This window comes from Schistocerca cancellata, chromosome 6 (assembly GCF_023864275.1).
Source record: "Schistocerca cancellata isolate TAMUIC-IGC-003103 chromosome 6, iqSchCanc2.1, whole genome shotgun sequence".
Classification (NCBI taxonomy): domain Eukaryota; kingdom Metazoa; phylum Arthropoda; class Insecta; order Orthoptera; family Acrididae; genus Schistocerca; species Schistocerca cancellata.
This window is the reverse complement of record NC_064631.1, coordinates 110,679,106-110,695,243: the sequence shown is the minus strand read 5'-3', so window position 1 is coordinate 110,695,243 and position 16,138 is coordinate 110,679,106. Positions and strand designations below refer to the sequence as shown.

Here is a 16,138-nt window from a genome sequence, read left to right as displayed (position 1 = left end):
GGGAAGCTACTACAAACAGCATAATGAACGCATTATTGTGGCCAATATAGATACGAAGCCCACACCTACTACAGTAGTACAAGTTTATATGCCAACTAGCTCTGCAGATGACGAAGAAATTGAAGAAATGTATGATGAAATAAAAGAAATTATTCAGATAGTGAAGGGAGACGAAAATTTAATAGTTATGGGTGACTGGAATTCGAGTGTAGGAAAAGGGAGAGAAGGAAACATAGGAGGTGAATATGGATTGGGGCTAAGAAATGAAAGAGGAAACCGCCTGGTAGAATTTTGCACAGAGCACAACTTAATCATAGCTAACACTTGGTTTAAGAATCATGATAGAAGGTTGTATACATGGAAGAACCCTGGAGACACTAAAAGGTATCAGATAGATTATATAATGGTAAGACAGAGATTTAGGAACCAGGTTTTAAATTGTAAGACATTTCCAGGGGCAGATGTGGACTCTGACCACAATCTATTGGTTATGACCTGTAGATTAAAACTGAAGAAACTGCAAAAAGGTGGGAATTTAAGGAGATGGGACCTGGATAAACTGAAAGAAACAGGGGTTGTACAGAGTTTCAGGGAGAGCATAAGGGAACAATTGACAGGAACGGGGGAAAGAAATACAGTAGAAGAAGAATGGGTAGCTTTGAGGGATGAAGTAGTGAAGGCAGCAGAGGATCAAGTAGGTAAAAAGACGATGGCTAGTAGAAATCCTTGGGTAACAGAAGAAATATTGAATTTAATTGATGAAAGGAGAAAATATAAAAATGCTGTAAATGAAGCAGGCAAAAAGGAAGTCAAAAATGAGATCGACAGGAAGTGCAAAATGGCTAAGCAGGGATGGCTAGAGGACAAATGTAAGGATGTAGAGGCTTATCTCACTAGGGGTAAGATAGATACTGCCTACAGGAAAGTTAAAGAGACCTTTGGAGATAAGACACCCACTTGTATGAACATCAAGAGTTCAGATGGAAACCCAGTTCTAAGCAAAGAAGGGAAAGCAGAAAGGTGGAAGGAGTATATAGAGGGTCTATACAAGGGCGATGTACTTGAGGACAATATTATAGAAATGGAAGAGGATGTAGATGAAGATGAAATGGGAGATACGATACTGCGTGAAGAGTTTGACAGAGCACTGAAAGACCTGAGTCAAAACAAGGCCCCCGGAGTAAACAACATTCCATTGGAAGTACTGACAGCCTTGGGAGAGCCAGTCCTGACAAAACTCTACCATCTGGTGAGCAAGATATATGAAACAGGTGAAATACCCTCAGACTTCAAGAAGAATATAATAATTCCAATCCCAAAGAAAACAGGTGTTGACAGATGTGAAAATTACCAAACAATCAGTTTAATAAGTCACAGCTGCAAAATACTAACATGAATTCTTTACAGACGAATGGAAAAACTAGTAGAAGCCGACCTCGGGGAAGATCAGTTTGGATTCCGTAGAAATACTGGAACACGTGAGGCAATACTGACCTTACGACTTATCTTAGAAGAAAGATTAAGGAAAGGCAAACCTACGTTTCTAGCATTTGTACACTTAGAGAAAGCTTTTGACAATGTTGATTGGAATACTCTCTTTCAAATTCTAAAGGTGGCTATTTACAATTTGTACAGAAACCAGATGGCAGTTATGAGTCGAGGGACATGAAAGGGAAGCAGTGGTTGGGAAGGGAGTGAGACAGGGTTGTAGCCTCTCCCTGATGTTATTCAATCTGTATATTGAGCAAGCAGTAAAGGAAACAAAAGAAAAATTCGGAGTAGGTATTAAAATCCATGGAGAAGAAATAAAATGTTTGAGGTTCGCCGATGACATTGTAATTCTGTCAGAGACAGCAAAGGACTTGGAAGAGCAGTTCAACAGAATGGATGGTGTCTTGAAGGGAGGATATAAGATGAACATCAACAAAAGCAAAACGAGGATAATGGAATGTAGTCGAATTACGTCGGGTGATGTTGAGGTTATTAGATTAGGAAATGAGACACTTAAAGTAGTAAAGGAGTTTTGCTATTTGGGGAGAAAAATAACTGATGATGGTCGAAGTAGAGAGGATATAAAATGTAGACTGGCAATGGCAAGGAAAGCGTTTCTGAAGAAGAGAAATTTGTTAACATCGAGTATAGATTTAAGTGTCAGGAAGTCATTTCTGAAAGTATTTGTATGGAGTGTAGCCATGTATGGAAGTCAAACATGGATGATAAATAGTTTGGACAAGAAGAGAATAGAAGCTTTCGAAATGTGGCGCTACAGAAGAATGCTGAAGATTAGATGGGTAGCTCACATAACTAATGAGGAGGTATTGAATAGGATTGGGGAGAAGAGAAGCTTGTGGCACAACTTGACTAGAAGAAGGGATCGGTTGGTAGGACATGTTCTGAGGCTTCAAGGGATCACCAATTTAGTATTGGAGGGCAGCGTGGAGGTTAAAAATCGTAGGGGGAGACCAAAAGATGAATACACTAAGCAGATTCAGAAGGATGTAGGTTGCAGTAGGTACTGGGAGATGAAGAAGCTTGCACAGGATAGAGTAGCATGGAGAGCTGCATCAAACCAGTCTCAGGACTGAAGACCACAACAACAACAACATGAAGGTATGTTGCTCTTTTTATTCCTAACATTAAAGCATTCAAAATTTAATATAATGAAGAGAGATCAAAATGACAAATGTCACGTAAGGAAAAGTGTTAAGACATACCCATGTCTGTTGGGAAGACTGGAGGAGCATCCTTATTGTCAGTATAAAGTAGAGCGAATACTTCACGATGCATTCCTTCTGGCCGTTTTGAGACCTTTGGAGTGAATGGCTTTCTCTTTACCTTCTCAGGTCCCAAAATAGCCTCTTTTGTTATTTCAGGGGTTGGAGGCCTTTCAAGCTCCAATATGTCTCTGACGTCAGCCATCACTGAAAACAGTTAACTGCACCTAAAAGAAAAAAAAAAATATTTTAAAAAGCTTACACATGAACACACTTTATAATAAAATTCAATTAATATAAATGACGTGCATTCTGCCAACCAATTTAAGTGATGCAGCATGTGAAAGTTGCTGGATTGGGACGGGTTACTCTTGTAACCGAAATATCAGGTACGTTCTGGTACATTTGATGTTGATTAGATAGGACGAAAAAGATTTGCATTTGTGAAATAGTAAATTAGTATCATTATTGTTACAGATTTGAAGATGGTTCTGGATGAACCGAAACCGGTCATATGAATAAAAATTTTGCAATAAAGACGGATTATAAGTAACATTGTAAAATTTATTGATTGCTGCTATCCTATTAGACATTATGTCTGTTTTTGCAATGCATGTCAACTGACGGGCATTTTCATTGAATGAAAAAATCAAGGAAGACTTTTCAGAAGAAGTTACTCTTCTATTCTCTACAGGAGTGGTTTGTAATGTTGAAAATTCCTGACAGCAGTTATTGTGGGGGTTGTCAAAACTCTCTTCTCGAGCTTCTTGCGTAGGAAATCTACATTGACTTTCTCTAAGATGTGAAAAAAACATTCGTCAATATTAGCTTTGCAGAAATCATAAACACTATATACAGTTGTTATTTGTGCATCATCCGCTAGTTGAAGACCAGCTCTTCTCGATATACATTTTATAGTTCCTCCCAAACCATTGTACACAGATTTACTGTGGCTAGTAGCAAAAAAGGACTGCTCAGCATTAATAGAAAAATTGTTTTTGTGCTCACACAATTTTTTAAAGCTTTTTTGATTCTTATATTCAGCAGCACATCCATCGGTGAAATAACGCACTTTCTTCGCTTGTGGGTAATGCACTGCCAGCCACTTAACCATTTATTTCTGGACAACATTTACAAATACTACATCATATTTCCTATCATCACTTATAAAGTAGTGGTTCACTATTACCAATTTACTTTCTTCATTAATCACATAAACACACATGGGATGGATTGTACAGCTGCTCCTTGTCTGGTGGCAACTCTGAATTTCATTCGGAATAACAAAACTGTAGTTTTCAGCAAAGTCTATTAACTGAATTGCTTTTTCCGGGATTAGAATTTTTTCAATGACTGTGACTGACATATATAAGTGAGTGTGGTTAAGTGCCAGTAATTTTGTTACCAACAAGTCTATGTATTCACCAACAGTTGCAGACTGCTTTACCAATTCTGCTTGATGGTCTGTATTTATCCACTGGCTAAACCCAATTTCATTATCAGCATCATTGTAAGCTAATTTCTGTTTAATAATTCTGACAGTCTGTCATCACAGGGACGATTATCATAGTGATTAAGCATGCAGTTGTCGTTTACAGAGTCACACACAAGAAATTATACAAGTTCTTTGTATGTTTCTTCAATGTGTTCCACATCTAAAACCAGTTTTATATTCTAGTAGATACAAAAAATACACACACACACACAAACACAAACACTAAATGAGTGGTACCAGCACCAGTTAAAATACACAACTTCAGTCTTGGCAAATAAAATTTAAAAAGACCAACATTAATGTTTGGATTCTCCCATTTAAAATAAGAGTACAGTTCTCTTAAGTTGCGAAGCTTTTTATTTTTTTTTTTTTATTTTTTTAAAAAATATATACACTCTCCTGAATGCTAACTTTCTCTTTTGCTCCTGGTGACACTCGTGTTTATTCATCATTTTGGTAGAAATTGTGACAATTTTTACCACTTCATCAGCAATATCTTCTCCCTTGCTTGTCAAACCACACACTCACTAACACTGAATTCTGACACTATGTTTTCTAGTGCCCAAGAGGATGGAGCTAAAGTTAAATTTGAATTTTTTCAGGTACTCTTACGCTAGCCACTTTTTCTTTTATTAACAATATCATGACATCATAATCTTTGGCTTTCTTTACAATTTCATCATCAAACTGTTCTCCTCTACAGTCAGAATCTTCAATACTGCAATATAATGCCTGAACACTTTTTTTTCCAAAACATCCCTCACTTTTTCTAACTGCTTCTTGTCATATGAAGCCTCACTGTGAATTGGATTGGAGTGAAGTTTTAGGGGAGAGCACCCCAAATAATGTTAAGTGTTATTCACATCTTCAATACTTTGGCTTCTTAGTACTGATTCGTGAAATGTCACCTCCGGGTCATCCGTGTCACTTTCATTTCTATGATATCACTGATGATAGTTTTCTGTTCACAAATCTTATGACATGTTGTGCACAATTTTTGGCCTGGTTTTACATATATTCTTTTAGCACTTAATCCTTTAGACAAAGACAAGCAAACTGAGCTCAGAGATTTTTTAACTGTTTGTGGTTTTTGTAAGGATCACAACAAGTTCTTTGATGACCACTTTCAAAAAGTTAAGTAACAGTATCTGTGATACTTTTTTTTATCACTGTGAGCAGATGATTGGCTGAACACATAAATCATATGTTATAGTCTTTAAAACATTACTGAATTAGTCAAATGAAAGGAAATAAAATTTCACCCTTGAGGTTAATTTGCCTGCCTAGAACGAGTTACACTTAAATATGCTAATTTGATACCCCTCCATCTGGGGGAGTGAGACAGTGGGAGCTTACTTATGACCCTTATCCACCACAGCAAAATGTATTTTGATTTCACATGTGTGCGTCAATTAGCAGAAGACCCATTCAAATTTTTATTTTACTAGAAAGCTTACAATCTGTGGGATTATTTACAACCAAAATAGGGTTCCTGGCGGGTTGAAGAAATGTTATATAAGCACATCCTCACAATTTTTCTGAAATCGAAAATTGACATACATTAATATTTTTTAAAAACAATGCTCTGTAACTTTACAGCTTGAAAACTGGATATCTATAAATTATGTGCACTTAGCTTCTGAAAAAAATTCCAAATCAAAAGCTTCATAAACATCTAAGTTATGGGCATTTATGTATATAGAACCATTTTGCACTGACATTCTTTGAGAGCCCTGTTATAAGAATATCACTACATTTAGAATTCGATGTAAAATACAGTTGCAGTCTGAGACAAAAAAGATTTTGCAGAAGTTCCTGTGTTATAAGTATAAGCAAATGTGCAAAGTTTTGTGAAAATCTGAGAGAGAGGGTTACAAATCCTTCAATTATTGCATGTTTCGATGTGGAATGACCTGCCAACCAAAGCACATTCGCAGGATGATTAATCGCAATGCCTTGCTTCAAGAGGATTTTCCTCTGGTGGCCTGTGCTCATATAAAAAAAAAGAGTCAAAATTTTTTGTGGGTAGTTGATTTATGTTGTAGATGGTTATGCAATTACATTTTGTAGAAAAAATGATTCAAATGGAAAGATACTAATATTTCCCTCAAAGGAAAATAAATGTTTGCCGGTGTGTGTGTGTGTGTGTGTGTGTGTGTGTGTGTGTGTGTATAGAGAAACTGACTGCACCTACAGTAGAGCTGAGTAATAAGCCCCATTTTTCCCACCAAATCAACAATGCAAATGAAACGAGTAACTTTCAAGTGAAAATGTCATTCAGTTACTATAAAGTATCCTTGCATTATCAGGGATTTTTTTTTAAAATTTCATTAGCACAATATTTGTTCAATGCATTTATATTCTACACCATTCTGTTTCATATTTATTCTCTCTATAACAGAATCTTTGTGAATTTATACAGGAAATCGACGAGTTGTACATAGCGTATGTCTCATTATATGAATGAAAGAAACTGTTACACTAAAAAATTATATTTCTTTGTTTATGTAGAAAATACAGTAACAGAATTTGTCCTTAACAGTGATTCTTGATATTTTTAAGCTTAAAGTGGAAAAAAATATTCACTGACTGTCTTTCAATTACTCTTGAAATTGCCTAGAGTATTGTAGGAAAATTTGAAGCAAATAATTCAAGAACTTTTCGGGACTGTTGTCAACAAAGTTTCCACCACTTGCTATGTGTCTGTGTATATGCGGATGGATATGTGTGTGTGTGTGAGTGTATACCCGTCCTTTTTTCCCCCTAAGGTAAGTCTTTCCGCTCCCGGGATTGGAACGACTCCTTACCCTCTCCCTTAAAACCCAAATCCTTTTGTCTTTCCCTCTCCTTCCCTCTTTCCTGACGAGGCAACCATTGGTTGCGAAAGCTAGAATTTTGTGTGTATGTTTGTGTTTGTTTGTGTGTCTATCGACCTGCCAGCGCTTTTGTTTGGTAAGTCTCATCATCTTTCTTTTTTGATATATATTAAAAATATTTAGCCTATGTTTATTACAGTTAACCACAAAAATTTGAAGTAAATAGGTCGTGGAATTTTCAAGTTTTTTGGAAACAACTCTTTCCCTTTCTATACTATATATATCAAAAAATGAATAGCCTATACCCGCCTGGATGTTTATTAGAGCATCATGTAAAAATCTGAAGTAAATCGGCCACAAAGTTCTCAAGGTTTTTGGTAATAATGTTAAACAACATTTTGTCTTTATAGAGTAGTATAGATGATGTGACTTACCAAATGAAAGTGCTGGCAGGTCGACAGACACACAAACAAACACAAACATACACACAAAATCCAAGCTTTCGCAACCAACGGTTGCCTCGTCAGGAAAGAGGGAAGGAGAAGGAAAGACAAAAGGATATGGGTTTTAAGGGAGAGGGTAAGGAGTCATTCCAATCCCGGGAGCGGAAAGACTTACCTTAGGGGGAAAAAAGGACAGGTATACACTCGCACACACACACATATCCATCCACACATACACAGACTCAAGCAGACATTTGTAAAGGCAAAGAGTTTGGGCAGAGATGTCAGTCGGGACGGAAGTACAGAGGGAAAGATGATGTTGAAAGACAGGTGAGGTATGAGTGGCGGCAGATTGAAATTAGAAATTAGCGGAGATTGAGGCCTGGCGGATAGCGAGAAGAGAGGATATGCTGAAGGGCAAGTTCCCATCTCCGGAGTTCTGACAGGTTGGTGTTAGTGGGAAGTATCCAGATAACCCGGACGGTGTAACACTGTGCCAAGATGTGCTGGCCGTGCACCAAGGCATGTTTAGCCACAGGGTGATCCTCATTACCAACAAACACTGTCTGCCTGTGTCCATTCATGCGAATGGACAGTTTGTTGCTGGTCATTCCCACATAGAATGCATCACAGTGTAGGCAGGTCAGTTGGTAGATCACGTGGGTGCTTTCACACGTGGCTCTGCCTTTGATTGTGTACACCTTCCGGGTTACAGGACTGGAGTAGGTGGTGGTGGGAGGGTGCATGGGACAGGTTTTACACCGGGGGCGGTTACAAGGGTAGGAGCCAGAGGGTAGGGAAGGTGGTTTGGGGATTTCATAGGGATGAACCAAGAGGTTACGAAGGTTAGGTGGACGGCGGAAAGACACTCTTGGTGGAGTGGGGAGGATTTCATGAAGGATGGATCTCATTTCAGGGCAGGATTTGAGGAAGTTGTATCCCTGCTGGAGAGCCACATTCAGAATCTGATCCAGTCCCGGAAAGTATCCTGTCACAAGTGGGGCACTTTTGTGGTTCTTCTGTGGGAGGTTCTGGGTTTGAGAGGATGAGGAAGTGGCTCTGGTTATTTGCTTCTGTACCAGGTCGGGAGGGTAGTTGCGGGATGCGAAAGCTGTTGTCAGGTTGTTGGTGTAATGCCTCAGGGATTCCGGACTGGAGCAGATTCGTTTGCCACGAAGACCTAGGCTGTAGGGAAGGGACCGTTTGATGTGGAATGGGTGGCAGCTGTCGTAATGGAGGTACTGTTGCTTGTTGGTGGGTTTGATGTGGACGGACGTGTGAAGCTGCCCATTGGACAGGTGAAGGTCAACATCAAGGAAAGTGGCATGGGATTTGGAGTAGGACCAGGTGAATCTGATGGAACCAAAGGAGTTGAGGTTGGAGAGGAAATTCTGGAGTTCTTCTTCACTGTGAGTCCAGATCATGAAGATGTCATCAATAAATCTGTACCAAACTTTGGGTTGGCAGGCCTGGGTAACCAAGAAGGCTTCCTCTAAGCGACCCATGAATAGGTTGGCGTACGAGGGGGCCATCCTGGTACCCATGGCTGTTCCCTTTAATTGTTGGTATGTCTGGTTTTCAAAAGTGAAGAAGTTGTGGGTCAGGATGAAGCTAGCTAAGGTAATGAGGAAAGAGGTTTTAGGTAGGGTGGCAGGTGATCGGCGTGAAAGGAAGTGCTCCATCGCAGCGAGGCCCTGGACGTGCGGGATATTTGTGTATAAGGAAGTGGCATCAATGGTTACAAGGATGGTTTCTGGGGGTAACGGACTGGGTAAGGATTCCAGGCGTTCGAGAAAGTGGTTGGTGTCTTTGATGAAGGATGGGAGACTGCATGTAATGGGTTGAAGGTGTTGATCCACGTAGGCAGAGATACGTTCTGTGGGGGCTTGGTAACCAGCTACAATGGGGCGACCGGGATGATTGGGTTTGTGAATTTTAGGGAGAAGGTAGAAGGTAGGGGTGCGGGGTGTCGGTGGGGTCAGGAGGTTGATGGAGTCAGGTGAAAGGTTTTGTAGGGGGCCTAAGGTTCTGAGGATTCCTTGAAGCTCTGCCTGGACATCAGGAATGGGATTACCTTGGCAAACTTTGTATGTGGTGTTGTCTGAAAGCTGACGCAGTCCCTCAGCCACGTACTCCCGACGATCAAGTACCACGGTCGTGGAACCCTTGTCCGCCGGAAGAATGACGATGGACCGGTCAGCCTTCAGATCACGGATAGCCTGGGCTTCAGCAGTGGTGATGTTGGGAGTAGGATTAAGGTTTTTTAAGAAGGATTGAGAGGCAAGGCTGGAAGTCAGAAATTCCTGGAAGGTTTGGAGAGGGTGATTTTGAGGAAGAGGAGGTGGGTCCCGCTGTGACGGAGGACGGAACTGTTCCAGGCAGGGTTCAATTTGGATAGTGTCTCGGGGAGTTGGATCATTAGGGGTAGGATTAGGATCATTTTTCTTCGTGGCAAAGTGATACTTCCAGCAGAGAGTACGAGTGTAGGACAGTAAATCTTTGACGAGGGCTGTTTGGTTGAATCTGGGAGTGGGGCTGAAGGTGAGGCCTTTGGATAGGACAGAGGTTTCGGATTGGGAGAGAGGTTTGGAGGAAAGGTTAACTACTGAATTAGGGTGTTGTGGTGCCAGATTGTGTTGATCGGAATTTTGAGGTTTTGGAGGGAGTGGAGCTGGAAGTGGGAGATTGAGTAGATGGGAGAGACTGGGTTTGTGTGCAATGAGAGGTGGTTGAGGTTTGCTGGAAAGGTTGTGAAGGGTGAGTGAGTTGCCTTTCCGGAGGTGGGAAACCAGGAGATTGGATAGTTTTTTGAGGTGAAGGGTGGCATGCTGTTCTAATTGGCGGTTGGCCTGTAGGAGGATGCTCTGAATAGCCGGTGTGGATGTGGGAGAGGAAAGATTGAGGACTTTTATTAAGGATAGGAGTTGACGGGTGTGTTCATTGGCTGAGTTGATGTGTAGGTGAAGGATTAGGTGGGTGAGGGCAATGGATTGTTCAGTTTGGAACTGGTATAGGGACTGATGGAAAGAAGGGTTGCAACCAGAGATGGGAACTTTAAGTGTGAGGCCTTTGGGGGTTATGCCAAATGTCAGACAAGCCTGAGAAAATAAAATATGTGAGCGTAATCTGGCTAGGGTGAAGGCATGCTTGCGGAGGGAATGTAAATAAAACTTAATGGGGTCGTTGTGGGGGTGTTGTGAGGGTGACATGGTATTAGAAGGTGGAAAGTTTAACATGAGGTTGAAATGAAAAAGAAAGATAGAAATATAGGGGAGAGATAAAGGTGAACTAGAAAGCAATTGGAGATCTGGTATGAAAAAAAGGCGAAAAAGTGTTGGTTAAGTTGATCTTGTATTGAACTTGGGTTGGTAGACAGCGATGTGCAAAAAGGTTAGGTGGTTGTGTTGCCGCTAAATCACGTTAAAGGACGGAGAAATTCGGGAAAATTTCGAGAAAATTTCGAAAAAACGTATTAAAGGAGTGGTGTTGTGGTGAAAGACTACGAAAATGGGGCTAACAATTGTAGAAAAAATGACGTTAAAACCTGTGGGGAGCGGCTAAAATGACGTTAAAGGACGGAGAAATTCGAGAAAATTTCGAAAAAACGTATTAAAGGAGTGGTGTTGTGGTGAAAGATTACGAAAATGGGGCTAACAATTGTAGAAAAAATGACGTTAAAACCTGTGGGGAGCGGCTAAAATGATCAGTGATGTGCGAAAAACGGAAGTGGAAATAAAGTTAAAGTTATTAGAAGTAGCCGAAATGGTTGTTAAATACGTGAAAGCAGCTGTTATTGAACTAGAAACGGTGGATTTTATAGCAGCGGTAGTGTTGAAAGCGGAAAATAAAATCTTTTGGTTATGGTTGGGAAGTGGGTTACGTATTGTTGAGCATATATATGGCGGGATAAAATTGTATAGTAGATTACGGTAAAAACGGGGGTGAATACAAAGTGAGACTACTGGTAAAAACAGAAAGAGAAAATAAAGAGAAAAAAGAGAAATAAGACGACAGGAAAGATTTCGAAATGCAAAGGCGACAATAACAAACGTAATTGTTGGGTTCAAATTAGTGATATGGTTATAATAGAAGGAAACATTCCACGAAGGAAAAATATATTTAAAAACAAAGATGATGTGACTTACCAAATGAAAGTGCTGGCAGGTCGACAGACACACAAACAAACACAAACATACACACAAAATCCAAGCTTTCGCAACCAACGGTTGCCTCGTCAGGAAAGAGGGAAGGAGAAGGAAAGACAAAAGGATATGGGTTTTAAGGGAGAGGGTAAGGAGTCATTCCAATCCCGGGAGCGGAAAGACTTACCTTAGGGGGAAAAAAGGACAGGTATACACTCGCACACACACACATATCCATCCACACATACACAGACTCAAGCAGACATTTGTAAAGGCAAAGAGTTTGGGCAGAGATGTCAGTCGGGACGGAAGTACAGAGGGAAAGATGATGTTGAAAGACAGGTGAGGTATGAGTGGCGGCAGATTGAAATTAGAAATTAGCGGAGATTGAGGCCTGGCGGATAGCGAGAAGAGAGGATATGCTGAAGGGCAAGTTCCCATCTCCGGAGTTCTGACAGGTTGGTGTTAGTGGGAAGTATCCAGATAACCCGGACGGTGTAACACTGTGCCAAGATGTGCTGGCCGTGCACCAAGGCATGTTTAGCCACAGGGTGATCCTCATTACCAACAAACACTGTCTGCCTGTGTCCATTCATGCGAATGGACAGTTTGTTGCTGGTCATTCCCACATAGAATGCATCACAGTGTAGGCAGGTCAGTTGGTAGATCACGTGGGTGCTTTCACACGTGGCTCTGCCTTTGATTGTGTACACCTTCCGGGTTACAGGACTGGAGTAGGTGGTGGTGGGAGGGTGCATGGGACAGGTTTTACACCGGGGGCGGTTACAAGGGTAGGAGCCAGAGGGTAGGGAAGGTGGTTTGGGGATTTCATAGGGATGAACCAAGAGGTTACGAAGGTTAGGTGGACGGCGGAAAGACACTCTTGGTGGAGTGGGGAGGATTTCATGAAGGATGGATCTCATTTCAGGGCAGGATTTGAGGAAGTTGTATCCCTGCTGGAGAGCCACATTCAGAATCTGATCCAGTCCCGGAAAGTATCCTGTCACAAGTGGGGCACTTTTGTGGTTCTTCTGTGGGAGGTTCTGGGTTTGAGAGGATGAGGAAGTGGCTCTGGTTATTTGCTTCTGTACCAGGTCGGGAGGGTAGTTGCGGGATGCGAAAGCTGTTGTCAGGTTGTTGGTGTAATGCCTCAGGGATTCCGGACTGGAGCAGATTCGTTTGCCACGAAGACCTAGGCTGTAGGGAAGGGACCGTTTGATGTGGAATGGGTGGCAGCTGTCGTAATGGAGGTACTGTTGCTTGTTGGTGGGTTTGATGTGGACGGACGTGTGAAGCTGCCCATTGGACAGGTGAAGGTCAACATCAAGGAAAGTGGCATGGGATTTGGAGTAGGACCAGGTGAATCTGATGGAACCAAAGGAGTTGAGGTTGGAGAGGAAATTCTGGAGTTCTTCTTCACTGTGAGTCCAGATCATGAAGATGTCATCAATAAATCTGTACCAAACTTTGGGTTGGCAGGCCTGGGTAACCAAGAAGGCTTCCTCTAAGCGACCCATGAATAGGTTGGCGTACGAGGGGGCCATCCTGGTACCCATGGCTGTTCCCTTTAATTGTTGGTATGTCTGGTTTTCAAAAGTGAAGAAGTTGTGGGTCAGGATGAAGCTAGCTAAGGTAATGAGGAAAGAGGTTTTAGGTAGGGTGGCAGGTGATCGGCGTGAAAGGAAGTGCTCCATCGCAGCGAGGCCCTGGACGTGCGGGATATTTGTGTATAAGGAAGTGGCATCAATGGTTACAAGGATGGTTTCTGGGGGTAACGGACTGGGTAAGGATTCCAGGCGTTCGAGAAAGTGGTTGGTGTCTTTGATGAAGGATGGGAGACTGCATGTAATGGGTTGAAGGTGTTGATCCACGTAGGCAGAGATACGTTCTGTGGGGGCTTGGTAACCAGCTACAATGGGGCGACCGGGATGATTGGGTTTGTGAATTTTAGGGAGAAGGTAGAAGGTAGGGGTGCGGGGTGTCGGTGGGGTCAGGAGGTTGATGGAGTCAGGTGAAAGGTTTTGTAGGGGGCCTAAGGTTCTGAGGATTCCTTGAAGCTCTGCCTGGACATCAGGAATGGGATTACCTTGGCAAACTTTGTATGTGGTGTTGTCTGAAAGCTGACGCAGTCCCTCAGCCACGTACTCCCGACGATCAAGTACCACGGTCGTGGAACCCTTGTCCGCCGGAAGAATGACGATGGACCGGTCAGCCTTCAGATCACGGATAGCCTGGGCTTCAGCAGTGGTGATGTTGGGAGTAGGATTAAGGTTTTTTAAGAAGGATTGAGAGGCAAGGCTGGAAGTCAGAAATTCCTGGAAGGTTTGGAGAGGGTGATTTTGAGGAAGAGGAGGTGGGTCCCGCTGTGACGGAGGACGGAACTGTTCCAGGCAGGGTTCAATTTGGATAGTGTCTCGGGGAGTTGGATCATTAGGGGTAGGATTAGGATCATTTTTCTTCGTGGCAAAGTGATACTTCCAGCAGAGAGTACGAGTGTAGGACAGTAAATCTTTGACGAGGGCTGTTTGGTTGAATCTGGGAGTGGGGCTGAAGGTGAGGCCTTTGGATAGGACAGAGGTTTCGGATTGGGAGAGAGGTTTGGAGGAAAGGTTAACTACTGAATTAGGGTGTTGTGGTGCCAGATTGTGTTGATCGGAATTTTGAGGTTTTGGAGGGAGTGGAGCTGGAAGTGGGAGATTGAGTAGATGGGAGAGACTGGGTTTGTGTGCAATGAGAGGTGGTTGAGGTTTGCTGGAAAGGTTGTGAAGGGTGAGTGAGTTGCCTTTCCGGAGGTGGGAAACCAGGAGATTGGATAGTTTTTTGAGGTGAAGGGTGGCATGCTGTTCTAATTGGCGGTTGGCCTGTAGGAGGATGCTCTGAATAGCCGGTGTGGATGTGGGAGAGGAAAGATTGAGGACTTTTATTAAGGATAGGAGTTGACGGGTGTGTTCATTGGCTGAGTTGATGTGTAGGTGAAGGATTAGGTGGGTGAGGGCAATGGATTGTTCAGTTTGGAACTGGTATAGGGACTGATGGAAAGAAGGGTTGCAACCAGAGATGGGAACTTTAAGTGTGAGGCCTTTGGGGGTTATGCCAAATGTCAGACAAGCCTGAGAAAATAAAATATGTGAGCGTAATCTGGCTAGGGTGAAGGCATGCTTGCGGAGGGAATGTAAATAAAACTTAATGGGGTCGTTGTGGGGGTGTTGTGAGGGTGACATGGTATTAGAAGGTGGAAAGTTTAACATGAGGTTGAAATGAAAAAGAAAGATAGAAATATAGGGGAGAGATAAAGGTGAACTAGAAAGCAATTGGAGATCTGGTATGAAAAAAAGGCGAAAAAGTGTTGGTTAAGTTGATCTTGTATTGAACTTGGGTTGGTAGACAGCGATGTGCAAAAAGGTTAGGTGGTTGTGTTGCCGCTAAATCACGTTAAAGGACGGAGAAATTCGGGAAAATTTCGAGAAAATTTCGAAAAAACGTATTAAAGGAGTGGTGTTGTGGTGAAAGACTACGAAAATGGGGCTAACAATTGTAGAAAAAATGACGTTAAAACCTGTGGGGAGCGGCTAAAATGACGTTAAAGGACGGAGAAATTCGAGAAAATTTCGAAAAAACGTATTAAAGGAGTGGTGTTGTGGTGAAAGATTACGAAAATGGGGCTAACAATTGTAGAAAAAATGACGTTAAAACCTGTGGGGAGCGGCTAAAATGATCAGTGATGTGCGAAAAACGGAAGTGGAAATAAAGTTAAAGTTATTAGAAGTAGCCGAAATGGTTGTTAAATACGTGAAAGCAGCTGTTATTGAACTAGAAACGGTGGATTTTATAGCAGCGGTAGTGTTGAAAGCGGAAAATAAAATCTTTTGGTTATGGTTGGGAAGTGGGTTACGTATTGTTGAGCATATATATGGCGGGATAAAATTGTATAGTAGATTACGGTAAAAACGGGGGTGAATACAAAGTGAGACTACTGGTAAAAACAGAAAGAGAAAATAAAGAGAAAAAAGAGAAATAAGACGACAGGAAAGATTTCGAAATGCAAAGGCGACAATAACAAACGTAATTGTTGGGTTCAAATTAGTGATATGGTTATAATAGAAGGAAACATTCCACGAAGAAAAAATATATTTAAAAACAAAGATGATGTGACTTACCAAATGAAAGTGCTGGCAGGTCGACAGACACACAAACAAACACAAACATACACACAAAATCCAAGCTTTCGCAACCAACGGTTGCCTCGTCAGGAAAGAGGGAAGGAGAAGGAAAGAAAAAAGGATATGGGTTTTAAGGGAGAGGGTAAGGAGTCATTCCAATCCCGGGAGCGGAAAGACTTACCTTAGGGGGAAAAAAGGACAGGTATACACTCGCACACACACACATATCCATCCACACATACACAGACTCAAGCAGACATTTGTAAAGGCAAAGAGTTTGGGCAGAGATGTCAGTCGGGACGGAAGTACAGAGGGAAAGATGATGTTGAAAGACAGGTGAGGTATGAGTGGCGGCAGATTGAAATTAG

General features: G+C 41.9%; 1 protein-coding gene across 1 annotated transcript in view; it reads right to left on the bottom strand.

The window, feature by feature from the left end:
• The window catches only part of LOC126191048 (DNA methyltransferase 1-associated protein 1), a 127,192-nt gene that overhangs the window by 65,620 nt on the left and 45,434 nt on the right, over positions 1-16,138 (bottom strand). The window contains exon 2 of the mRNA XM_049931760.1: positions 2,715-2,941. Within this exon, the coding sequence (XP_049787717.1) occupies positions 2,715-2,919 (205 nt within the window). The 5' untranslated portion in view covers positions 2,920-2,941. The remainder of the gene's footprint in view (positions 1-2,714; positions 2,942-16,138) is intronic.